The 26,388-nt window shown below is 34.8% G+C and overlaps 3 protein-coding genes and 1 pseudogene across 8 annotated transcripts; 2 read left to right on the plus strand and 2 right to left on the minus strand.

Annotated features, from left to right (window-relative positions):
• The first annotated feature begins 929 nt into the window (after positions 1-929).
• Positions 930-5,379, plus strand: LOC138942746 (retinol dehydrogenase 14-like; annotated as a pseudogene).
• Positions 5,380-6,487: 1,108 nt separating this feature from the next.
• Positions 6,488-20,145, plus strand: LOC138942575 (retinol dehydrogenase 11-like). Of its 6 annotated transcripts, none has more exons than XM_070312903.1 (8): positions 6,488-6,558; positions 8,961-9,034; positions 9,259-9,376; positions 10,563-10,644; positions 18,349-18,653; positions 18,859-18,978; positions 19,275-19,491; positions 19,653-20,145. In XM_070312903.1, the coding sequence occupies exons 3-8, from the start codon at positions 9,259-9,261 to the stop codon at positions 19,801-19,803; spliced, it is 993 nt and encodes a 330-aa protein (XP_070169004.1). In that variant the 5' UTR covers positions 6,488-6,558; positions 8,961-9,034; the 3' UTR covers positions 19,804-20,145. The 6 variants fall into 6 exon arrangements, with proteins under 6 accessions (XP_070169004.1, XP_070169005.1, XP_070169003.1 ...); XM_070312904.1 differs by lacking the exon at positions 6,488-6,558 and adding an exon at positions 8,702-8,895; XM_070312902.1 differs by lacking the exon at positions 6,488-6,558 and having other exon boundaries at positions 8,702-9,087.
• A 4,041-nt stretch (positions 20,146-24,186) lies between these two features.
• On the minus strand, positions 24,187-24,771 carry LOC138942747 (uncharacterized protein F54H12.2-like). Its single transcript, XM_070313213.1, has one exon. The coding sequence runs from the start codon at positions 24,769-24,771 to the stop codon at positions 24,187-24,189; it is 585 nt and encodes a 194-aa protein (XP_070169314.1).
• A 165-nt stretch (positions 24,772-24,936) lies between these two features.
• LOC138942748 (uncharacterized) lies at positions 24,937-25,527 on the minus strand. The gene has a single exon (XM_070313214.1). The coding sequence runs from the start codon at positions 25,525-25,527 to the stop codon at positions 24,937-24,939; it is 591 nt and encodes a 196-aa protein (XP_070169315.1).
• Positions 25,528-26,388: the final 861 nt, after the last annotated feature.

The following is a 26,388-nucleotide window of genomic DNA, read 5'->3' on the forward strand; positions in this document are numbered from 1 at the left end:
GTGTAGGTAAAAAAGATAGTTTATTTTAGTTAGAAGCAGATATACATAAAGCAGCGTGCAGGACCAGGCGATGTCGGTCAGCGTGCGGTAGGCAGAAAACTGGTGTCAGGCGCACGGCAACGTGCAGAGGACATGTAAAACGACGGGCGCGAAGCGGTAGGCGGCGAGAAACGCAAGGCGGCAGCGCAAAGTAGACGCGGCTTAATTTCACGGCGGTTTTATTTACAAGCGAGCTTAATATTACGGCGCGGTTATAACTAGCAGGCTCTTAGGACTAGCAGGCTTATTTCTAGCGGACTTATCATTAACAGGCTTATTACTAGCGCAATTAGAACTGGCGGACTTATAGCTAACGGGCTTAAGACTACGGCGCGATATCTACAGACGGCTTATTGACTATCGCGTTTATAGCTATCGGACTTATATCTATCATGCGGCAAATATCTACAGCGCGGTCTGTACATGCACTTATAAGCTAGTGTCAGGTTAGGCGGCTAGGTATTGCCGGCAGGCTCGAGTGTCACGTCGAGCACTGCCTGAGTCGGTTCAGCCCGACAGAGCCAAGTACAGCCTTGGCCCCAGGTAGAGGCAGGAGCCGGTGCAACCCGGCGGGGTCGAGGACAGCCTCGACTCCAGGTAGAGCGTGTCGGTACAACCCGACGGAACTGAGTTCAGCCTGAGCCCCAAGAGGTAGTCGGTAGTGATGAGATCGATATTAGGAGGTCGGGATAGGATCTGGTCTCGATGTCTCGGCCGGCCGGATTTATATATCCGGCCGGTGGCCCCCACTGTGTGCCGTCGGTCGGGCAGTGGGAGTCGGTACCGTGTGGGGACCCCGTGAGAGAGATAGAGCGTGCCAGTGAGCGAGAGCGCATGTCGAGAGGGATAGCGCATATTAAGAGTGAGACCGTATGCGTGCGGCAAGCAAGATGGCGGTAGCGGGACAGATAGAGCTGGGTGAAATAAGCGAGTCGTGCGGGTGTATATATCTATATATTTTGCCGGTACACGGCCTGTAGTAACGTCCCTGCCGTTACAGATTTATATAACAACTAATATACAAATAATAAATATTCATTCTAAGATTGCTCCGCCGGCACTCTGTATTTTCTAGATCTCTTTTTCCTTCGGTTGTTAGGATCGTCAGAGTATTCAAGGTTCGTCGAATCACACAAATTCAAGTACGGGAATGTCATTTAAAAAGTCTCACATTCAAGTGCAAAAGTATCGTATATCACTGCATTGCCACGAATTGGTATCAGTAATTGATCGAATGGCTCATACGTGTTGGGTATTTATTAGATTTAACTTCTCTTTCAGAATAAATCTTTCGGATATTTAACCGTCTCACCAACGTCAAGGTAAATGTGTAATATATTTGTTTTTTTATAATAAAATAAATTAAAAAATATATTATACATAAAATTATATGTAAAATAAAAGTTTTGAATGCTTGAAATTTTTATGCAAAAATTAATTAGTAGTCGTACGATGGATTGTTGCTCGCGATGCGAGATTATATTCGGATATAAAAAACTATTTAAGTTTAGCATATACTGGATGGCCCATTTTAATCCATCCAGTCGAATATCTCAAAAACCAAGCCCGGAAGAGAAAAATGTTTCAGACAAAAGTTGTTTGGTTTCGAGGGGGCCATAAGATGGTGGCAATAATTTGACCTTGGAAAATCATTTGAAGGTCATGTGAAGGTCAACTTTAAAATCTTAAATAGAAACCCCCATTTTTTATTTAGTATTCTTGTAGATGACATTGAGAGCTTTCCAAAACACTATAATAAAGTATTTTTTCATTAAGTACTTTTTGAGTTATTTTATATTTTAATCTGACATATTTTGATATAAAAAATAAAATATCTCGTAAAATATTTAGTTTTTGATAATCTTATCGTAATACTTCTATGTACAGAATAATGAGACAAATCAATTAGTATAAAAAAAAATTGTTTTTAAGAAAATTATTTACAATGTATTTTTTAAAACAATTATTTGTTTTTTTTGGCACTAATTAATTTGTCTTATTATTCTGTACATAGATGTATTACGGTAAAATTATCGAAAACTGAATATTTTACGAAATATTTTATTTTTTATATCAAAATATGTCAGATTAAAATATAAAATAACTCGAAAAGTACTTAATAAAAAAATACTTTGTTATAGTGTTTTGGAAAGCTCTCGATGTCAGCTACAAGAATGCTAAATAAAAAATGGGGGTTTCCATTTAAGATTTTAAAGTTGACCTTCACATGACCTTCAAATGATTTTCCAAGGTCAAATCATTGTCACCATCTTATGGCCCCCTCGAAACCAAACAATTTTTGTCTGAAACTTTTTCTCTTCCGGATTTGGTTTTTGAGATATTCGACTGGATGTATTAAAATGGGCCACCCAGTATATATATATAAACTATAATATATTTTTCTACAGGTGCAAGGGTAATTTTGGCCTGTCGAAATATACAAAAAGCCAACGATGCACTTGAACATATTTAAAAAAATCTACCCTCGAAGTAAGAATAAATAAAGATACAATATATGCATTGTTATTAAAACGTGGATAGATTCTATCTAACACGTTTATAATTAATTATAACTTTCTGTTTAATAAGATAATGATATGTGTATATATATACATTAATATATATACATTAATATATATACATAATTAGCAATTGATAATTAAAAAATAACAGTTATTAAGTAACTAAAAAAAAAGAGAGAGAAAGAATTAAAAATATATATTATTGATATTTATTTTTAATTAAGATAATTGTTTAACATGTTTCAGATAATTTTTATATTTTGTAAATATGTAATTTATATCAATAATATTATATTATTATATATTAATTACATATTATTAAAAATAACATATTTGTATACATTATATTATTTAATTATTATGTTGAAATATTTGCTTTTAACAATAGAATATTTAGTATTAATTAATTTATAAAGCGTTGCATTGCTGCCTAATTAAATAAGTAAAATTAATTAAATGAAACAAATACATATTAATTTATATAATCAATGTTTGTCAACAATTGTAAATAGATTAAAGTTGTTAGGAAAACCTATCGGATATCAAATAACTAATAGATTTATGCAAAGTGAATTATGTTCTTTCGGCTTTATCACGTAACAAAAATAATTGACAATTCTCTGTTGATAATTGAAGCAGAAATCGCGTTTGAAGAGACAATTATGAGATAATCACTGTTTACGAAGTGATATGATAATTTTCAGAGGAGACAGGGAGCAATTTCAAGGTAATCCAGGTGAGCTCGTTATTTATCGATTGGATCTCTCTAGTCTAAAGAGCGTGAAAGATTGCGCAACAAACTTGTTAATGAATGAATCGGCTATTCATATGCTAATAAATAACGCCGGCGTGATGATGTGCCCGCAAGAAACAACCGAAGATGGATTCGAGTTACAGCTACAAACAAACTATATCGGCCACTTTCTTTTGACGTTTCTACTGCTGCCAAAAATGCAGTCTTCTGCTCCTGGTTGTAGGATACTAAATGTATCGTCGATTCTTCACTTGTGTACGCTTTAATATAACTGATATAAATATAAACTTGACACATATACAGATACGGACTGCTGATGAACACGTCTTAATAACGTAAAATATCGTAATGTTATTATAAGTCAGTATCCAATAATAGAAAGAAATGAATGACATTGATGGTTATGGATTATTGTTATGTTTTATAGTTGGTGCTATACATGATGATTTAAATTTGAAGGAATCATACACTCCTATAAAGGCCTATATGCAAAGTAAACTGGCGATGTATTGTTCATCAAGGAACTCGCTCGTCGGCTAAAAGGTAAATAATAGCGATTATTAGACGAAAAATTTAATATTATTTATCTAATCGTTAAATAGACTTGTTAAAAATTACATTAACGCGTCATATAAATATCTGTTAGTTTAAAAATATCTCTTATGGAAATTTAATACTGCAAATTATTGGGAAAAATACAGTAACTAAATATTGACAGTATTTCAGTAATTTTTTGGCTAGTACTTCGTCCAATCACTGGTTGAATTATTTGATAAAATCAGTGATATTGATGAAATACTGCTCAGTTATATATACAATATATATAGCGCATGTCATTTTGACGTCAAATTTTATAATAATGCATAATGTGGTTAAGTAATCTCTTTTTTTCCACAAAAATGTTAATTTATAAACACAAGATAAAGTTTAAAAAATCTTTTAAAAAGATATTATTGTGTACAGAAATAATTAATAAATAGGATTTTTTCTTTTTCAGAAGCAAACATTTATGAAATAAATGTATATTCTTTGCATCCTGGCATTATAACGACAGAAATAAGTCGACATTTTAGTACGACAATATTTCCAGGTGCGAGCACTGCTTTTCAATTAATTTTGCGACCATTTTTAAAGAGTCCTGAAGAGGGTGCACAAACGACGATATATTGTTCGGTGGATGAAAAAGCAGCTGACGAGACTGGTCTCTATTACAAGTAAAGAAAAAATTATATAGAATTATTTCTACAAAGCATAATCAATAAGCATAATAAAAAAAGAATCGAATAATTTCTAAAATATTATCTCATATAATGTAATTTTATCAAAAGATGAATCATGTTCCATGTACATGCGTGTTTATGTATATTCTTTGTATTCTCATTATAAAAAATTTAGTTCTGTGATATTTTTTACATTTATATAAACGATATCTCTTTAAAAATCTTCGTTTTTACATATATATTTCTTTGTATTTATATTGTACATAATAATTTTTTCAGAAATATACATTATATGTTATATATGTTTTTCTGTTCAATTTTTAATATTATTTTGAATAATATCTTTCGCAGAGAATGCGGAGTTGCGACTCCACAATGGCGAGCGCAGGATGATCAAATTGCCAAAGACTTATGGGACCAAACCTGTCGGCTTCTGCATTTGGAATGTGACAAAGATTTTGCCAAGTTTTTGAGAACCGTTTCTCGTCAAATTGCTGAGTGATATATGAATACTGAATTAATGATATAAATTTATAGCTTAAAAATTATTGTTGGAGTAATGTACAAGTATGTTAAAAATTAAATATAAATGTTTGATATTATTTTTAATATTTCAATAATATTATATAAAATTTTTAAAAAATAAATATAGAATATATTTTACCAAGTGTGTAAAATACTCTTTCAAAATATTCTATTATCTACAAGACATGATTTATGAACTTAAATAAAAACAGCATGACATGATATTTTATAACGCGAATAGGTTTAAAGCAAACAATTATGTGGCAAATAAAAGCCAAAGTACGAGTATTGTCGCATGAATTTATTATTGTTAAATTTTATTAACAAAGATGCATTAAAAATGTACGTTTTGGACCGTTTTTTGATCCATTTCCAACATGAATATAAATATATAAAAATTAAAATGCAGAATTTTAAAATTTAACATGCACAATATTTGTTGTCGCAGTTAAAATTAAAATTAAAATAATCAGAAAGGAAGATTCACTAAAACCTGCGTAGAATCTGTACGAATTAATGGAGAAGGTATACTAATCCAAACGCCATCGCCACACACGTATATTGTCGATGGTTTACAATAAAATCAAATCAAATCATTATATTCAAAAAATCATTATACACATATATCTATATTCTTAAGTCCAAATTTTGGAAGCGCACATTCGTTTGACACGCGACATTTCCACGTCACATTTAAAAAAACTAATTTTTATTTATGCATTACGACAGATTATAAATAAAAAAAAAAAAATAATTTTTTACTTCTAATTTTATTAAATCTTAATTCTATTTTTTATATTTCTAATATATTTGCAGTAGAGAACTATACTGCATTTATGGAGAGAACGACGTAGTTGCTCCGCACAGTTTTGGGTGGAGTGGGGATTAAATGAGAGACTTCAGCGTGCTATTTCAATGCCATGTGCAAGGAGGGGGGGGGGAGGGCTTGAGTATTCATCCATATTCATCCATATCAAGAGACACGGTAATATCTCGCGCCAAGTCATGCGTAGCAAAGACCGCGCGTAACAATAAGAGCGAGGTACCCTGGGTATCTATACGCGAGTGGGATAGTTGAGAGTACCTTAGATTACCAAATCCGCGAATAACGGCTGAACCGATCGAATTCTTGATAGGCTTAATTAATAGCTTGGATTCGATTTATATAAGAAAAGTATCTTCATTTTCGCTCTGCATGTTCTATAAAGCAGAGATATGTTACAAAGCAAAGTCGAAATGTGGAAATTTTCATGTAAGAAATGTCACCATCATCCTCATCGTCGTCGTCGTCCCTTTTACCGTTATATATATATACAACACATGCATAGAATATAGTGGTATTATGCTACATGTATATATACGCGTACACAACACACATGTAATAATAGCAATGTATTCTTGTACAGTTGGCGTCTTTGACGAAAGATTACGCATTATTACGCTAACGGCGCTTCGTGATGTTACTGCGCAGTGTTCGTATGCTTTTATTTATAAAAAAGTAAAGATGCAAAATTATTTGTAATATTTGTGGGTAGTTGGATCAGGTATATCTCATTTATACTAGAGAAAACTAAAACATTACAAAAGTAATTTATGCTACGTGTAAAAACAGAACAAAACATCGCAATACATATATGAAAGAGATGTGTGTATTGTATAATATGTTCATTATAAGATATGTGTGCGTGTGTGTATTTTATAGATTCAACTATCCAGAAGTATCAGGAAGAATTCTGCAGCTTTACTTTTTTATAAATGAAAGAGTACTACGCTATATAATGTTGCACTTTGGAGAATTTAACGTCAAATATACCTGTCAAAAACCAGTATGGATAACTGCGAACAGTAATATAGGCATACGCAAACAAGAATCTAGTATATTTGAATGCATTTGTTAAAGGAGTGTCGTCATATAGTTATGCGTCATGCATCATATAACTACAGAACAAAGTCCGTAGCATCATGTTTATTGCAAATCAACATATTATAATTAATTCTTATTTCGATGCGAATACATTGCTTGAAATAGATAGAAGCATTCTAATATTGTTAATGACTATAATAGATTTGTTACGTTGTATTTTTCTATCTGTCGGAATGCTATATGGTATATATATTTGACAGAAGAAATTTATTATTAGAACTGATATTATTCATTATTTTGTTCTTTTTTGTATCGATACAAGGATTGATTTACAATAGATATATTGTCGCAGACTTTGTCAAAATCTAAACAGTTTGAAACATTTTTCTAGTTCCATTGAAAAATAAATGTATTTATAAATTTATTATAGAAATTTTTAAATTATTTAAAAAAAAATAGATAGAAATAGAAATAAAATAGAAATAGAAATTTATAAGACTTAATCGCAGACTGTGTTTCACCAATGTTACTTTTACCTATAATTGCATATGATGCATGACAAATAACTATATGATGACAATTCTTTGACAAATGCATTTGAATACACTGGATTTCTTTTTACATCTTTCGTTTTTGATATATAATCAAAATACAAGACGGATTAATCAAACAATTTACAGCATAGCACAAGCATATAATAATATATTTTAATTTTAATGATAATAATTTTATTTAAAAAAAGAATGTACAAATAAATATTGTTCAATAGAAATCAAAGAAATAAAAGGGCTGCTTTTTATAATTTAGAAATATAATAGATATATTAATTTTATTTGATTGCTTGTAAATATATGTATAGTAGCAAAACATGTATATGACACATTAAAAAAAAAGAAATGATATAACTGCTAAAAAAAATTATCTTTTTTAAAAAAAGTTAAAGAAACGCCAAGTGCACGCGCAGAAGCGTCTTTTGCTATAAAAAAACTCTTATACAAAATAGGGTTATTTTAATTATTTTATACATTTCTTATGCATTTTTGTTGTACTTATAATGGTAAAGAGTTAAATATTGAAGGAGTATTAACTATACGTAAAACCGCTTATGGGTATAAATAAAAAAATACGGGTCAAATATTTTTGGTAGTTCTACATTTGTGCCAAATTTGAAAAAAATTGGAGAGTAACATTTGGATAGGTTTCCTTGTTAGTTTCAGGAACGTGCGTATCACAAATGTAATAGCGCAATACTCGAGTAGCAAAAGTTCTCATTAAAATTTGATGTTTAACTTTGTGTTAATAATAAAAATAATTATTATTCTATTATTAATACAAAATAAAACATTAAATAGAAAATTTTAATGAGAATTTTTGCTACTAGAGCAGTGCGCGGATTTAGTTGCACATTTCGGCTCGATTCCGTGGCTCACACCTATTGCCCCCCTAATCACCGCTCGTGCGTTAGCGACGAGTCGCCAGATACGCGTAATTAAGGAGCGCGACGCTTTGTCTCAGGAGCGTCCGTATATAAGAATGCCCAAATATAATAATAAGACAATACTTCTCTATAATTAAAAGTTTTTCTTTAATATTTTATATCAATGAAATATAAAATATTGAAGAAAAACTTTTAAAATTTTGATAATTTTCGCGGTGCATTTAAAAAAATATTGTCTTATTTATTATATTTGGGCATTCTTACATACGAACGCTCCTGAGACGAAGCGTCGCGCTCCTTAGTTACGCGTATCTAGCGACTCGTCGCTAATGTACGAGCGGTGAGTGGAGGGCAATAGGCGTGAGCCACGGAATCGGGTCGAAATGTGCAACTAAATCCGAGCACTGCGTTTAGTTACTAGAGTATTGCACTATTACATTGATACGCATGTTCCTGAGACTAAGTGACGCGCTCCTTAGTTAGGAGCGTCCGGCGCTTCGTTGCTAACTAAGACCCGAGCAGTAAAGATCGTGGCACGTAGAAAAACTTAAGCATTAAGACTTAAAACTTTATAATTTCAATCGTATGGAATTTTCAGCGTAGCTTACGTTTCAATATGGCTGTCCTAAGAGGGGAGCAGTAGGCGTGAATCAAGAAATCCGGTCGACAGTTGTAAATAAATTCCAGCACTGCTATAGTGTAATGCCAGATTCAAGATATAACACGTAATAAGCCACACACAAATCGTGATAAAGGGGATACATATACAATCTCTTTCACAATTTAGCATGTTGAATTCACATCTTGAATCTAGTATTAGTGAAAGTGATATTTAATCGGCTTCTAAGGTAAGATAGATAGAACGCATAGTGAAATCATAGAATAAACAATTACAGATGTGGACTTACCATAAATCTTGCACTAGTAAAGTGCATCTTGATAATAAAGTTGCAGTAATAACAGGTGCAAATACCGGAATTGGCAAAGAAACCGCCAGAGATTTTTACAGAAGAGGTAAATATCGATTTCTATTTTTCATTACAAATGTAGAATATATGTAGTCATTATATAACTATGATTTCTCGCATAAAAATGAGTTGTAAATATAGAATAAAGTTATTTGGACAACACTTAAAAGTCTCGAGAAAAGTAATTCATGTTTTATTGCTAATAAATATGTTACTTTAACTTCAGCACTACATTTTTTGGTTAAATTGTCTATTCATATACACAATACAATAAAATAAAATATAATAACTAACGCTTCTAACGAACATTAATGCATTTTGAGTATTGATTTATAATTAATATTCCGGATTTAATAAGGTATTATTCACATTATTTTATTTAAGTAAAAGTAATAAATATATAAAACAGTATTTATATATGCGAATAAAATCATATATATGAAGTCTACAATTCTTCACGATTAATTATATTTTTTAAATATATTGTTATGTTCAACATCCTACTGCAAAAAAATACTATTTTTTCTTCTACTAGCGATTCAAGGAACAACTGCACGGATCAAATATGTCAAGAGTTAATAAATTTAATATATTTCGAGATTTATGAATTTGATGTTGCGTACACATTCAAAGCATTTTTAGCCTTTTAAAATATTAAATTAATAAATAATTTGTGAGTTAAAGTAAAGTAAATTTATTCTGTAGAATATAATTTAATTTTAAAATCGTAATATTATCTTATATCGAATTAATTTCTTTAGTGACTATATCACAAAAATTTTATAGGGATTGTGATTGTACACAAAAATTTATAAAAATAAAAATTTTAATTCTACATGGCAAATCTCTTTACTTTAACTTACAAATCAATTATTAATTTTTATTTTAAAAGACTAAAAGTGCTTTGTGTACAATATCAAATTCATGAACCTCAAAATTAATTAGATTTATTAATTTTTGAGATACTCATCCGTGCAATTTCTCTTTAAACTTGTGTTCTTTTTTATTTATATTTTTCTAGCAGAAAATTAATAATTTTGTATGTAAAAATGTTTAAAATCCAGAAAAAATTTTAACATTTAAAGATAAAATGAAATAATTTAATGAATTTTGTCTGTATGATACATGAATTATTATTGCAGACTTAATTATTTATTGTCATTTTAATAAGACACAAATAATGCAGAATATAAATAAATATAATCATATATAAATACAATGTTTGCATTTAGGCGCAAGAGTGATTTTGGCCTGCCGGAATGTGGAAAAAGCAAATAATGCAGTTGAAGATATAAAGAACAATCCATTGCCGAGGTACGCATATAAATAGGGCTATATCTAATTATAAGCTTGACATTGCGTACACATACAAAGCACTTTTAGCCTTTTAAAATATAAAATTAATAAATAATTTGTGAGTTAAAATAAATATTTACTGTGTAGAATATAATTTAATTTTAAAATAAATTATAATATATAATCGCTTATAATATTGTTTGACTCAAATTTACTTTAAAAAAAAGAGTGAAAAACTTGTTACCATTTGTGAAATTGTATATTTGAAAATATACTTTGATCGTTGTTTTCTGATCAATTTTACGGATTAGTATTTATATTTATATTTTTATAAAACACTGGCATTTTTCAAATTTCCATCTTTTAAGCGCTTATAAAGCATCTTATTTTAGGTGTTTACGTATGTTATTGCTTGTTTTCTGATTTGTTACGTATGAATACTGCGTAGAATCGAAATCATTGCATATTGAAATAAAGTTAATACTTGCAGATATCATTTTAGATATCACTTTAAATAGAAAATGTAAAATGCAATTCATCTAACGAGATAACAATATATACCGAATGGGGCATTTATATTGAGGCACCTAATTATCTAAAAAATAAAGCAAGATAGAAAGAAATGTTTCAGTCAAAAGTTGTTCGGTTCTAAGGGGTCATAAGATGGTGCCATTAGTTTGACCTTGGGTGGAGGCGCTTCGGATATTTCAATGGCAATCTTGTTTTATTTTCCTTACACCGATTGATGTCTCTCATTTTTTGAGCTTAAAATATTAAGGTAACATTATTGCAAAATAAATAATTTTATGAGATATTTCATAGTTTATGTAAAATTATGTCAAAGTAAAGTAATAAAATAAAGTATAAAATATCTCGTACACTATTAAACTTTTGACCATCATACTTCTATAACTTTTTATGCAGATTATTGCAAGGAATCGATTTATGTAAAAAAATTTGGGGTATTTCCATTTAAAAAAACAAGATTGACATTGAAATCTCCGCAACGCCTCCACTCAAACTAATGGCACTATCTTATGACCTTCTTAGACCCGAACAACTTTTGTTCGAAACATTTCTTTCTATTTTACTTTATTTTTTAGATATTTAGATGTCTCAATATAAATGTCTCACTCTGTATAAGTCAGACTTATTTATTTTTTTCACACGTTATTTTATTAAAGTTTTTTAAATATTTTTCTCTATTGTAGATTCCACATTTCCTAAAATACTATCTGCAAATACCAACTTTATTTATATGCATGATGATTGACAATGCGCAATTATTCTCGCTTTAGCAATATTTATATATAATGCTTTGAAAGGCAAAATGAATCGAGCAGCAAACATCAGCTAATGACGTTTTTATATAATCTGTTTTGTAAATTTTTTGCGCGTACGCTGATCTGATCAGATATTCTGATTGTTTATGTTACAATATGAGATATATGTATATGTAAATATATCAGATCAACGCAGTGTGTTTATGTAATTACATATTAAATCGCATAAACTGTCCGTTGATTTAGCATATTTAAATTGTTATTATTGCAATGTAATGCTTATGTTGTTGTACATTTTATTTTCATGATCTATTTTGTATATCAATGCATTTTAATGCCTTTTTTGTCGCTCGTTTAATTTGTAATTATGTAGAGTTTGCAATACGTTATATAACTCTGATTTCTATTCAACTTCTGTCGTAATCTTGATCTCCTTGATTGAATCGTTAAATGTCTAATTAATCCTTTTATAATTATATAATTATTTATTTAACTTCAGCCATATAGCCAAGAAGTGGACTTGGTTTACAAATTCTCCTTCTCCACACATACCTCACGCATACACATTCATACCTTTTACAATTCTAAGACTAGCTAGGACTTATTTATTCCATTTCATATTATTTTATCTTATCTCCTTTTCTTTTCACATCTCTACTTTCTTTTCCTATTTTTTATTATTAATTCCTTTTCCAACCACAATTTCTGCAGTATCCTACCTTTCTTATTATTTAACTCATCACTCCAAATACTATCTTCTATTTCCTTACAATTTTTCCCTAAGTCTTTAAACCAATCTTTTATCCGTTCGCATTCTTTTACATAGTGACTCATACAATCTTTCCCATTGCCGCAAAATACACACAATGTCTCCTCTTCCTCCAACCAATATTTATTCCCCTCTTCCATATTTCCGCACCTTACCTTTAACAATGCCCTTATCTCCTATGTTGCCTTCGTCTACACTATTTTTCCTCAGATAACTTGGTCCTTCATCTCCTGTTTCCAATTCCTTATATTTCTTGTTGTATCTGGCCTCTCTAATTTTACCTTCCTCTGCTTGCCTTTGCACCACCCAATCTCTCTCTCCTAGTTCCTTTCTTAAATCGATCCCCCTCTGTCTTAGGTCTTCTAGTGCTTCTATACCCCATCCATTCCTATTATAATATTTCTCCCTCTCCCTACTATACATATCTTTCCATCCATTCTTTTCTTTTTCAATCCAGCACCTTTTTATCCATCTATTTTCATCCATCTCTCCTATCTTTTCCTCATATTTAACTGCCCTCAATCCCCATTCAATTCTTAGTTTATTCAGTCTTAATTCTCTTGTCATTAGGTACCTTGGTGTACAAAAATCTAACCTGAAAATCCATCTTACATAGTCCAGCATTATTTTCTCTAATTCTTTCTTCTCTTCCCATCCCCATATTTCCACCCCGTAGGACATTACGCTATGTACCAAATACCTAAACAACCCCCACCTTCTGGTAAAATCGTCCCTACATATCCGCTCTCCCAACCCCCATGTTTTATTAGCTGCTAACCTTCCCTTATTACTTATATCCCTTATATGATCCTTATAATTACCTTTATTGTTAAACACGAAGCCTAAATATTTGAAAACATTTATCTCTTCTATTTCTTTTCCTCTCCATTTCCAACTTTCCTTCCTTTCTCTGTTTCCTCTATTGAAAATTAACACTTTCGTCTTCTCTGTACATAAAATCAAATTCCTTTTATTTAAAAACCTCTTCACTGTCTGCATCATATCTAATAATGCCTCCCTATTCTTTGTCAAAAACACCATATCATCCGCATACTCTAACGACCATAATCTCTTATTACCTATACGTACACCCCCTACGTTCCGCATTTCCAGCTCCTTACCTATATCCGCTATATACAGATTAAACAGAAGTGGACTCATCACACATCCCTGACGTACTCCCTTCGTTGTTCTAAACTTCGCTGTGATCTCTTCCTTTACTCTTACTGCCACCTTTGTTTCCTCATATATCCTTTCCATCCTCCAGACAAGGTCCGCCGCTACCCCTTTTCCTTTTAGTACATTCCATAACTGTTCTCTCTCCACATTATCGAAGGCTGCTTTTAAGTCCACGAACAAGGCATAGATTCTTCTTTCCTTACTTTCTTTCATCTTTTCCCTCTGAACTATGTGGTTCAACACAAACACATTATCTATCGTTGCTCTTCCTTTTCTGAAACCTGCTTGACTCTCCGGTAACAAACCCAACCTTTCTGTTTCCTCCTCCAGTCTGTTTCTCAAACTCTCAGCGTAGATCTTATATGCCGCGCGCAGCAAGGATATACCTCTATAATTGCCTACTATGTTTGCATCTCCCCTTTTGTATAATGGAACTATTATCGACATTCTCCAGTCCTTAGGTATGTACCCCTCCTCCCAAATCTGCCTCATAAGTTCCACCAAGCCTTTCCTCACTACGTCACCACCAAATTTCCAAGCCTCCATAGGTATCCCGTCTACGCCTACTGCCTTCCTCTTTTTTAATTTCCTTATTGCATCCCTTATTTCCTCTTCCTCCACCTGTCCTTCTGTCTGCTCTCCTCTTCTCCTTATTGTCTCCTCTTCAGTTTCCCTAGACATTCTGGGCTCATCCTCTTGTCCTATTGTCTCTCCCTCTAACAAGTTTATGAAATGCTTTCTCCACGCTTCTTTACTTATGTCTGCTACTTTCCATTCCTTCTTCTTCCTCCTTCTATTTATAAAACTCCAAACTTACGTTGTATTCTTTAAATTCCTCAACTCCTTCTCTTCCCTTTCTCTGTTCTCCCTTTGCTTCTTTTCTGCCAGCTCTCTCTCAGCTTCTTCTTTTCTTCCAGATATTTCTCTCGTGCTACTCTTCCTTTCCTCCATTTCTTGTAACATCTTTGCACCTCCCTCTTCTTCCTTGAGCATTGCTTATCCCACCAGTCTTTGTGGCCTAACTCTTTTCTTTTCGTTATTACCTTTTTCTTTATCATAGCCTCATGTATCATACATTTAAGTCTATCCCATTTTTCCTCAATTGTATCCTGCCTGTCTGCTTCCCATGGTGTCATCTCCAAGTTTTCTTTATACCATTGTATGGATTCTTCATCCCAACAAATCCTCCATTTCTCCTCTCCTTCCTTCTTGTCCTCCTCTTCTTCTTCCCTTCTTCTTCCTCTTCTGTCTTCATCTTCCAGCGTTACTATAACCGGCATGTGATCAGAGTCCACTTTGTCGCCTACCCTGAAATCTACTACTCTCTTGTACACTCTTTCGCTACTCAACACGTAATCAATCACTGTATTGCCCCTCGCACCTACATACGTATATTCCCCTTCCCAATCTCCTTTCGTTGACCCATTCAGCACATACCATCCCTTTTCTTTAATATATTCTATCAAATTCCTTCCTCCATTCCCTATCGTTCTATCCTGACTTTTCCTCTCTATTCCTCTTTCCTCTTCTTCTCCTCCTCCTAATTCTCCTATTCTAATATTAAAATCGCCTCCCACTATTATTTGCCCATTTTCCTTTCCCCCCATCCATTTCTCTATTTTCTCCTCTAAAATCTTCCAATTCTCTTTATTATACACAGAGATAATATATAGTGTATCCTTACCTTCTTCAATTTCTGAAACCACAAAATCCTCTTCATCTTTACCTATTATCCTATCGGTTCTATTTCCCCACTTCCTTCTTTTATTATAAAACCTCCTTTCGCTCTTCCCTTTCTTTTTTCTTTAACTGCGTATTTACAACTCCATTCATGTGTCTTGGGCAGCCTATCTTTCCACTTACTCCAACCCACCTCATCTATCCAAGTCTCACTTAAACTAATAAAATCATACTCCCCAATGTATCTCCAGAAATCTACCCCCTTATTTCCTATTCCTGCGACATTCCAAAATATGACCCTTTTGTCCCTATTACCTATCCTACTACTCTTTTTATTCCTTTCCACTCCTTGGCTTATGAGAAATCCTCGTTATCCTTTACATCTCCTTTCTCTCTCTCTCATCCACCCCACCTTCTCCTTCCCTCATATCCTCCTTATTCAAATCTCGTTCTATATTCTCCCACATTTTCCACACCCCCTTTATCCTAACTCTAGCATATCCCGCTTTCACGTCCTCCCCTTTGTTTCTCTGTTCTTTAACCCATCTACCTATTCTTTCTTGTCTTTTCCTTTCCTCCCACGTTAAATCATTTTCTATAAAAATCTTTCCCCCTTTTAACCTATTTTTATTTCTCATCACCCATTTCTTGTCCTCCTCTTTATCTATTTTGGCTATTATCACAGGCCCACTTATTCTCACGCTTATTATTCCACACGCTACTCCCAGTCTGCTCTTCAGGAAATCTTTCGCCAATTCCCTCCTATCTTTATCTAATTCCTTTACATCTATCCCTTTTATTACTATATTATTCCTCCTATCTTCCCTTTCTTTCTCTGTCACCATTCTTCTCAACCTTTCTATTTCCTTATTATTCAACCTATCTTCACTTATTGCTGAGCTCCCCGAACCTCTGAAACTGCTTCTCCTACTTCTACTTTCCCTACTTTCTCCTAATAACTATCTGATACCTCCCCCTCTTCACCTGCAATATTGTATTCCCGCTTTAGATCTTCCACATCTCTTTCCATTCTTCCTATTCCTTCTTCGATATTGCTCAATCTAACCTCCCAGACTTTCTCTTTCCTCTCCATATTTCTTATACCTTCCTTTAAACTCTCCTTTATACTCTCCTTTATTCCCTTAATTTCCTCTTTTACCCATTCTTTTAATTTTCTTAATTCTATCTCTATATTACCTTCCTCCTTTTCTTCCCTAAACGTAACTCTCCTTTTTGTTTTACCTACCTCTGGTAATAATTTCCCGTTCCTATTCATTCCTTCCTTACCGGCACTCTCCATGTTGCCCGTTCTCTTTGCCATCCTAACCCCAAAACTTCGTCGCTACTCTTTACCTCCAAAGATCTTCCTTTCTCTTGTACTGCTACACTTCCCTTCCTTCGCTACCCTTCTTTTCCTTCCGCTTTCCTATCCTACTTAACTTACACGCTCCTACTTACTCGCTTTACACTTAAATACAACTAAAACTATCTCACATACCCAATACGCATTCACTCGCTCACACGCCCTCTAACCAAGTCCCCAATTAATCCTTTTATATAATTTATATAATTTATTTTACGTACATTGTTTGAAGAAAACTCTCTAATCTTTAATATCTTTCTAATCTTTATATAGTATTTCTGTAATCTCTAATATTTTAATAATTCGCGTGTTCCCCTCGCGTTATATTTATTGTTCTCTCTTACTATCTATCTTTCTTTCTTCCTTCTCTCTCTTGAATAAATCAATAGCAAAAGTTTTGACTAATTTTATTAAAAATATGAATTATATATTTGTATGTGTGTACAATATACATACATATTATATAAATATATATATATATATATATATGTATGTATGTGTATATATGTATATATATATATATATATATATATATATATATATATATATACATATATATATATATATATATGCATATGTATATGTACATAGTTATTGAGTCTGTTATATTTTTATATCTTTAATGATATCATAAAATAAAATAAAAGTATAAAAAGTATTGATGTATTTTTATGATTTAAACTAAAATAAAAATTATTAAAAATTAAACAAAAATCTTGTTGTTAACAGATCTAAATAAATATAAAACTTTTTTTATAATTATTTCTAAAAATGTGAAAAATGTTTCTTCTCTCAAGTTTATCTAAATATTTATTTGTCCAATATTAATTGTGTTAACATATTTTTAATGTTATCCATAAAAATTGTACGTTTTATCATTGATAAAAATTTCATTGAAAATTTTGATATGCTTGCTTCCACATTACTTGTCTTCAACATTATTTTTAATTTTAAGTTTAAAACATTTTTGATTACACATTCAATGATTTATATATTGTATTAATAATAATTATATTTACTGTTTGTCTTTGAATTTTTCACACAACATAGTAAGAAGCAATAAAGTATGCTACAAAGTTTAAACAAATTAATTTGGAATATTTGTTATTAGTTATATTTATTGTAGCATTATATTACAATCACAGATTAAATAAATGTACATTTTTTTTAAACTATCTTTCAGAAAATGATAACCGACTATATAAATATTTAAAGTTCTATTAGCCCTTATTTTGTGACATGGCGCAAATAGTTTATATTAATAAATAAAAAAGTTCTTTATATTAAATAATTTCTGATATTTTTAACTATAAATATATTTAAACAAAAATAACACATTTTTTCTTTACGAAAAAGCAGAAAAAGTGTTTGAGTCAATAAGTATGTACAATAATCTATAAACGTGTACAATCCATAATAATGTATTAATGTAATCCATTAATATTCAGTACAGATAACGAACAATACAAAAATAAATTAGGCGAGTTCGCAGTATATTCATTGGATCTGTCCAGCCTAAAGAGTATAAAAGATTGCGCTAAAAAGTTATTGACGAATGAACCAGCTATTCATCTACTAATAAATAATGCTGGTATAATGATGTCTCCGCATGAAAAAACCGAGGATGAATTCGAATTGCAGTTGCAATCGAATTATCTTGGACATTTTCTCCTGACACTGTTACTGTTGCCGAAAATACAATCATCTGCTCCTGATTGCAGAATAGTTAACGTATCATCGCTTGCTCATATTTGTACGTAAAAGCAAAACAGAGAGAAACAAGATGTAAAAAATAAAAGAAAAATTATTATATTACTAAAATTGGATATCTTTCATGGCTCTCATCTTTTTTTTTAAGATTTATTTTTTTATTTTGGTTAATATTATATATGTATATTAATAATATATATCAAAGATAATATAATATTTGAGTAATATTTGTTATATTATCATTACAGTTGGTGATATACATTTCAATGATATGAATCTGGACAAATCGTATAGTCCATTGAAGGCGTATACTCAAAGCAAATTGGCAAACATATTATTTACTAAGGAATTAGCACGTCGATTGAAAGGTAAAAAAATGAAATATATATATATATATATACGTATGTTGTAAAAGAATTGAGATAGCGATTAATTTTTTAATAGCGATGAATTTATAAATAATTAATAGCGATTAATTATTTATTTATTAAAAATAAATAGCCAAACAATAAATTATTTAAAAATTAATATCTCTTTTTGATATGATAAAGTTATTTTATCTGTAATATTATGAGATCTGTAATATTATAAGATGACATATTCTTCTTATAGAAAAATTGCATATATATATATTTCTCTTTAAAAATATAAATTTAATTTATAGAGGCGGGAATTAGCGGAATAAACGTGTACTCCTTGCATCCCGGTGTAATAAGAACCGAATTAGGCCGACACTATAGTAAAACCATAATTCCGGGCGCAAGGTTTTTCTACCGGAATATTATGCGGCCATTCATCAAAAATCCGGTACAAGGAGCGCAAACAACGATACATTGTGCGGTTGATGAAAAAGTAGCTAATGAAACCGGTCTTTATTATGCGTAAGAACAAGCTACGGCATGAAATCTTTTTTGTTAATTATAACAATACACAAACGTGATAAATTTCTTTTTTCTATGATTTATTTTCTTTCTTAAAATCTATTTTTAATAAATTTATTAAATTTATATATATTGTTGTTATCATATTTTATTTTTAATAGAGAATGTCGTGTGACCAGACCGCAATGGAGGGCGAGAGATGATCGAATAGCCAAGGATTTATGGGATCACACTTGCCGGCTTTTGCATTTGGAACCTGATGAAAATCTTACCACATTTTTGCAAACTGTTTCGCGCCAACTTGCCAAATAATGTGCCTTCGAAAGTGTGCCAGGTATAAGGGTAGCCGAGGGTGTTGAGCGGGTTATATAGGATCGCAGGATAAAATCAGGATATTGAAGGAATAAAGGATTTTGCAAGAACTGGTCGTAAACAATAAACGGTTGATTTGCTGAAGGGATGGAGCCCCTCCTGCACCCACGCATTCAATAAATAATATTTTTGAAGACATGACTCAGAAATTCATGTTAAAAGCTATTAACAAACTGCGAAAAATAGATAAAACATATTATTGACAAAATATCCATAACCGTAAACAAACACTTTTTCGTTTGCTCTACAATAAATACAGTGTACACAAACTTCACTTTTTCTAATTTCTTACTTTATAATACCTGAAAAAAAGATTGAAATTGTGAAATTTCAAAATCGCATCTTTGGAACCAGAAAAGAGCGCCACAAAATTCAAAGCGTATACTACTTAGGAATGTACCCTCTACAATATACATATAAATGAACACAATCCGTGAGGTGTAAGTTAATCCGAACATTTATTCAAATTTTTATTATTTTTCAAAATAAAGTAAAAATTTATCATTTACCGATCGATGCTCAGCAACGGAGTTAATGACATTGAAACTACATTGCTCTGTAACATGCAAATATAATAGTAGATATTGGGCACTATGGGGCGTCAAAACAAACCCCCACTCCTCGGCCACTGGCGCCGACCCCCTGCTGTGACTGTCTGGGGCCCTCCCCCCTAAGGGTGTCTGTGGAAAAAAAGTGGAGGGGACTCGTGGACGGCTACGAGGCAAATTTCCCTTTAAATTTTTATATTTTTTTATTTTTTTTTATTTTTTCGGTCGCGTGAACATGCTCGGGCTCGAACCTGGGTCCTCCACCTTTTTTTTTTTTTTTGTAACGGAGGGGAAATGCCTTTACGCATACCCCGCCTCGATGGGGTTCGAGGCGGGGTTATGTGGGACTACCCCCGGCCTAAACAAACGGCCGCGGACTACCCACTAAAACCCCTCCGGGTGGCCTATCTCGGGCGTTTCAGGGGGCCTCTCTGGAAGCTGGCGTATGCACTACATCAGAGAGACCCCCCGCCCACGGGCTATGCCCGCTGAGGGAGCGGTTTCTGTCTCCCCCAGTGTCCTCGTTGTTGCTGGGGACATCATCCTAACTTAGCGAGAGGGGGACCATCGCCCCTCTCGCCGCCATCCCGGTATTATTCCCGGGGAGGGTGTGGTCGGGCCCAGGTACCCCACCTGGGTTCCGACCACCGGGCCCAGTTCGGAGTGGGACGTTCGCGACGAAATAGCGGACGTCCCCCCGAGTTGTCGGGGCCCTGCGCATTCGCCGGGGGAGTTCGATGGGGGCGGTTGCGACCCCGCCCCCTCCCCCTGCGTGCGCCACCCCTTTGCTGGGGTGGGTTTCTGGGGTGACCGGGGACTTGTATAGCCCCGGGCTCCATCGGCCCACCCCCGGCGGCCCGTCGGGCGCGATTGCGGCCCCCCGGGTGTTCTCCGGGAAGCCGCTCTCGCTCCTTTTCGGCCTCCTCCTTCTGGAGCATGACCGCTTCACAGAAGGAGGAGACCGCCCTCCAGGACTCCTCGCTCTCGAGCATAGCCGCTACGATGCTCGAGAGCGAGAAGTCAGTATCCCCTATTACGTTGACGAGAACACGGCGCTCTTCTGCCCACGCTGGGCACACCTCCAGCGTGTGCTGCGCCGTGTCCTCGTCCCCCCCCCCCCCTCGTACAATGGTGGCAGCGTGCGCTGTCCTTTTTACCGATGCGACACAGGTATGAGCCGAAGCACCCGTGGCCCGTAAACACATGCGTCGCACGGTACGACATCTCGCCACCCGCCCGTGTGGACTGGGTCCTCCACCTCTCCAAACAGGGTCCTAGTATGCTATCTGAAAACTTATTAGAATAGAAGTTAAACGTAGTATTTATGGAAAGTAGTTTTTTATTTTTTTTTTATTTTTTCGGTCGCGTGAACATGCTCGGGCTCGAACCTGGGTCCTCCGCCTCTCCAAACAGGGTCCTAGTATGCTAAGCTAGCTGAAAACTTATTAGAATAGAAGTTAAACGTAGTATTTATGGAGAGTAGTCCAGCGCTAAGATAGGGGTCCTGGCTGTCCGATTGGTTCTCCCCATAGTGCCCAGTCCTCCGATAGGTTCCGACGGTTCCGTCGATTTAAAAAAGCGGGTTGGAAAAACTAGCCAAAAAATAGTGCGAGGGAGAAAGCGGGCAAGATGTCTGCCGGAAAGCAGACGTGACAACAACCGACAAAATGGCGACTGTCGAGACTGGAGATGCGTCTAGACATAAGGCATCCAGCCTCCCCTCCCCTTACGGAAAACCGAAAGATATCGTGCGGTATACAACATCGTCCTATCGCCCCCCTTAGAAGAAAACCAGGGGAGATGTACGCTATATGTCGCCCATCCTCTTCCACCCTTCCTGTTGAAAAGAGAAAGTTGGATAAGGTACCGCTAGAATAAACTAGATGCTATGACGTGGTAACGAACACGTGCGTGCATGTACGGGTACGATTGTCCGAGGGGGGTGAGCCCCGCTGCACAGATAGACATACGGTAACAACATCGCTGGAGACGTTAGAAAGGGTCTTGAAATATATACGGGTACCTGAGGCTGTTTGACGCTGAGGCTTAGGGCAGAGTCTATGACGTCACAACAATGAGATGAGGAAAGAGTGTATGAAAAAAATTAAACAATTTAAGTAAAAAAAACCCTACATTTATTGTTATTAATTTTACATAAATCAATATTCTTATTGTATATAATTAAGATATTACATAGGAGTACAACGTCTATATCGTATTACAGTTCGAATTACATGATTAAACAAGGCAGCGCATAGCGTACAATGTTTCACTTGTTACTTTTTTCGCAAAGAAAAATTTTACGAAATAAGTGTACGATTAAGCGACCGTTATGTTCACAATCTTCGGTAAAAAGACTAAGAAACCGATTAAGATCATAACCGTCGCACATATAATATAAAAATACGCAACTATATTGTCCACATGTTTGAGAAAAAATTCCTTGTAATTGTTGAATATTCCAACGATGAATGACGGAGTTTCGACGAAGTCGGAGGAGAAATCCGGGGTGCAAGGGTGGTATTCCGTAGCTGTCGAAGTATGTGCCAGTACCATGCTCGTCGAGGAAGAAGGCGATCCAATGTTCTCCAGGTCGATTGTGGTCATCCGTATTAGCGACGATGGCTGTCGACCTCGTCCACACCCTCGGAACTCTGTCGGCTGGATAAACTCCCGTATGGCTGGCATTGATGTGACGTAATGCTTGTAGAATTTCGCGAGAGTTCATTATTTTGACAAGGAGGCGAACGAACGAGCGGTATTATATATTCAATAATTTCGGTATTTACCTCTTTCGGTATTGTGTTTTTGGGCGTGTTGGTCTGTAACGATGAGATTTTATTGTCAGCTTGTACGGAATTAGTAGTTGCTTTAAACTCGTCACTACCGATAATTCAGATTTTTCAAATTTCTCTTCTTCTTCTTCTTTTTCTATTGATCGCTCAAATTTTTGCAGATTTTTTTTCTTTATTTCATTTCTTTCACGGGAAATCTCATCCGCTCTACTGATTTCCTCGCTTTCGTTGTCCTCGTCTTCGTCGTCGTTGTCGTCGTCGTTGTCGTTGGCGATATTATTTTGCTCGATCAACCAATATTTTAATTTATATGCGTTGCGTAATGCGCAATGAAATATACCGAATTTTCGAAATCCGTGATAACCACAATATCGTCAACGCACTTCCCCCTCCGACAGATTTTTGAATGCGGGGGAAATACCTTCCAAATTATATACATTTCTGGAGAGTAGATTTTCCAAGTAGTTTACTTTTTCGATACGTCTGACGTAAATGTAACGTGCTTGTCTTGTTATTTCACGTAGTTGCGTTGTAAAATATTTCGGATTAGCTTCGCCGTCGAACCATTCGATACCATGATAATTTCTCGTGAGCCAATTGTTTTCATGTCTTACTTTTCCTGGTAAATCGCCAAATGAATGCGGAGGCATTATAATCTAATGTTCGACGAATGGAGCGTCAAGCGCGATAACAGCAACTTCCTTAGGAATAAATTTCTCATTGGCATCGCGGAAACCCTGTATGTCGATGACGATATCCATTTTGCGAAAACTGGAGCGCTCACGATAGCGAGGTTTAAACTGCTCGCAAAGCGTCGACGTTCGTGTCTCGAATGAAACTGAATCCTTTTTTTGTTACATTACACAATTTTTGATATTTTATGCTGCTGGCATTTTGATCGAATGTGGAGGGGAGAAAAAGGAGGGAAAATTTTCCGAGTATTACGTTGTAACGGTCAAACACCTGAGCGCGATAAATATCTAACCGGCAAAATCGACGATGACTTGACGAGACGAATCGATTTCAATTACATTATCGAATTCGGCGTAAATAATACAATTAACGGTCTCAGTGAGAGCTTTCTCGAATCGCACTTCTAATCGCAAACTACCATGTCTTACGAGATTCCAATGCCCTGCGTAATTAGCAGACAGATCGGGCGTGAGATCAAAAGCGAATAACGTATATCCCTTGGAATAATCGTCTCTACTTATAGAATTTCCTTCGTTCAAAAAATGGATGCCCGTTCCCGCGAAGAGAGTTTGATAAGCTTCGACGTAAAGCGGTTCCTCCGGCGAGAAACCCGGTTGTAACGGTTTACTAGGAATTTGCATACCGTCGACGTATAGCGAGAAGAAATTTATTCCGTAATTTTTGAAATTAAACGGATTTAATTTTCTATCCCCATTAAGCGCTTTATTATTAACAAAGCCGACTATTATCCTTTTCGGAAGTTGACCCAGTATTACATTATCTAACGATTCACCCACAACACCACTGTGAATCGTAAATGTCTTAACTTCGACTCTCGTGAGCGGATATTTGGCCGTAACTTTACTCAACATTCTAGCATGCGCGAGTAATAATCCCGCGCTTATTTTCGCCCTTCTCACGAGTAAGCTCGCATCCAGTATATGAATTTTCGACGATGAACCGTTACTGTCCATAAGACAGAACGAATCTTTTGAACGAACGAGCCTCAAACGTACTTCTACACCGTTAATTAAAAATTAGTTTTGATTGAAAACGTTGCAATGGAGATGTCCTACAAGATCTAGCGCGCGCCCCCCGCGAATGTAACGCGCGCGTCTCACGAGAGCGGAATTTGGCGATTTTGATTCCATCGGTTCGTCCATTTGACCGAGTGTATCCGCGTCCCATAGACAGGAGGTTAGATGGGAAGTTTTTGCGGGTGAAGAATAATTTAATAACGTCTCGATGTACGCGCGGTACGCGTAAGCGTTGTTTGGAGGCGACACGAGCTTTTGGTTGAAATACACGTCGATCTGATTGAACATGGAATGAAGTAAATGATTTACGGGGCCTATAGTGGCCGTGGCGGATGTGCCCGCGGTATGTCCCGTGGAATCGCCCGGTGTTTCTACGCGTACGCGGAGACTTAACATGGTGTGCGTGAGATCTAAATATTCTTCTCCGTGACCCGGAATGACGAATTCTATCGGGGAATCGTCCGAGAGCGAAGTCACGGGTTTGTAATGAATCCATTGCGAACTCTCGATACTAGTTTGTGTAGGTGGTAAAGAAAAGAGATCGAGTTCGCTCTTTAAACACTCACTCGAATGCGTGTGAAGAAAGGACATGCTTATTTGCCGCAAATTTTTTGTCGTCGCTGTAATTCTCACTGTTAGATGTGTTTAGAATATACGCCGTTTAAGAAAATATGTCGGATACGGTGCGTTTTTTACCGGTTTTACGCCGTTTCGCGGATGTTTTAAGTCTTTTCACCGTTGTGCGCTTTTTTCTTCTCTTATTTTTCGATGTTTTTGTATTTGCTCTTTTTTTCCCTCGCGTCTGGCGCTTTGACGAACTTTTCTTACGCGCCTGGCGTCGTCTACGTAATGTCGCGGATTTAGCGATGCGCGTGTTGAACCCGGCGAAAGGAAACTGAGCTACATGCATTTTTGCATCCGACTTATAACCTGAGCCCTTCATCAGACTACTTATTTTTTCTTTAGCTTTTCTCTTAAGATTGTTGCGCGATTCTTCAAATCGGTGCTTAGCCGCTACTTTAAACGGCATATTGTTTTCAACATCTTCGATTATATTAACACCGGCCCGTAAAGCTTCTTTCCCCACAGCCCGTACCCCTCTGGTTAAATAATTCTGTATATCGAAGCCGGTTTCGCTAAAAAGCCATAACGGTAAACGTTCCACAACACTAGCATTGAGCTTATTGCGCGTATCGAAGCCGAGTATTCGGCAAAGTTTTTCGGAAAAATTTACATAATGAATCATATCACATTTCATAATGTCGCAGGAAAGTTTCATAATAATTTTGCGCCCGATAATAGCTCCAAATTGTCAAAGGATATGCGAACCCACGGATTTTGCAGAGTAATTCACAGCTTCTATAATATCGTGCAAACTTGAGTAAATGCCCGATGGTATTTCAGATTTCTTAGCGATGATTTTCTTTTTTGGGGGCCTATCGTGAATTCTTG

The sequence above is a fragment of the Polyergus mexicanus genome, unplaced genomic scaffold, assembly GCF_030449975.1.
Source record: "Polyergus mexicanus isolate NDT 795.1 unplaced genomic scaffold, iyPolMexi1.0 SCAF_23, whole genome shotgun sequence".
In the NCBI taxonomy this organism is placed as follows: Eukaryota; Metazoa; Arthropoda; class Insecta; order Hymenoptera; family Formicidae; genus Polyergus; species Polyergus mexicanus.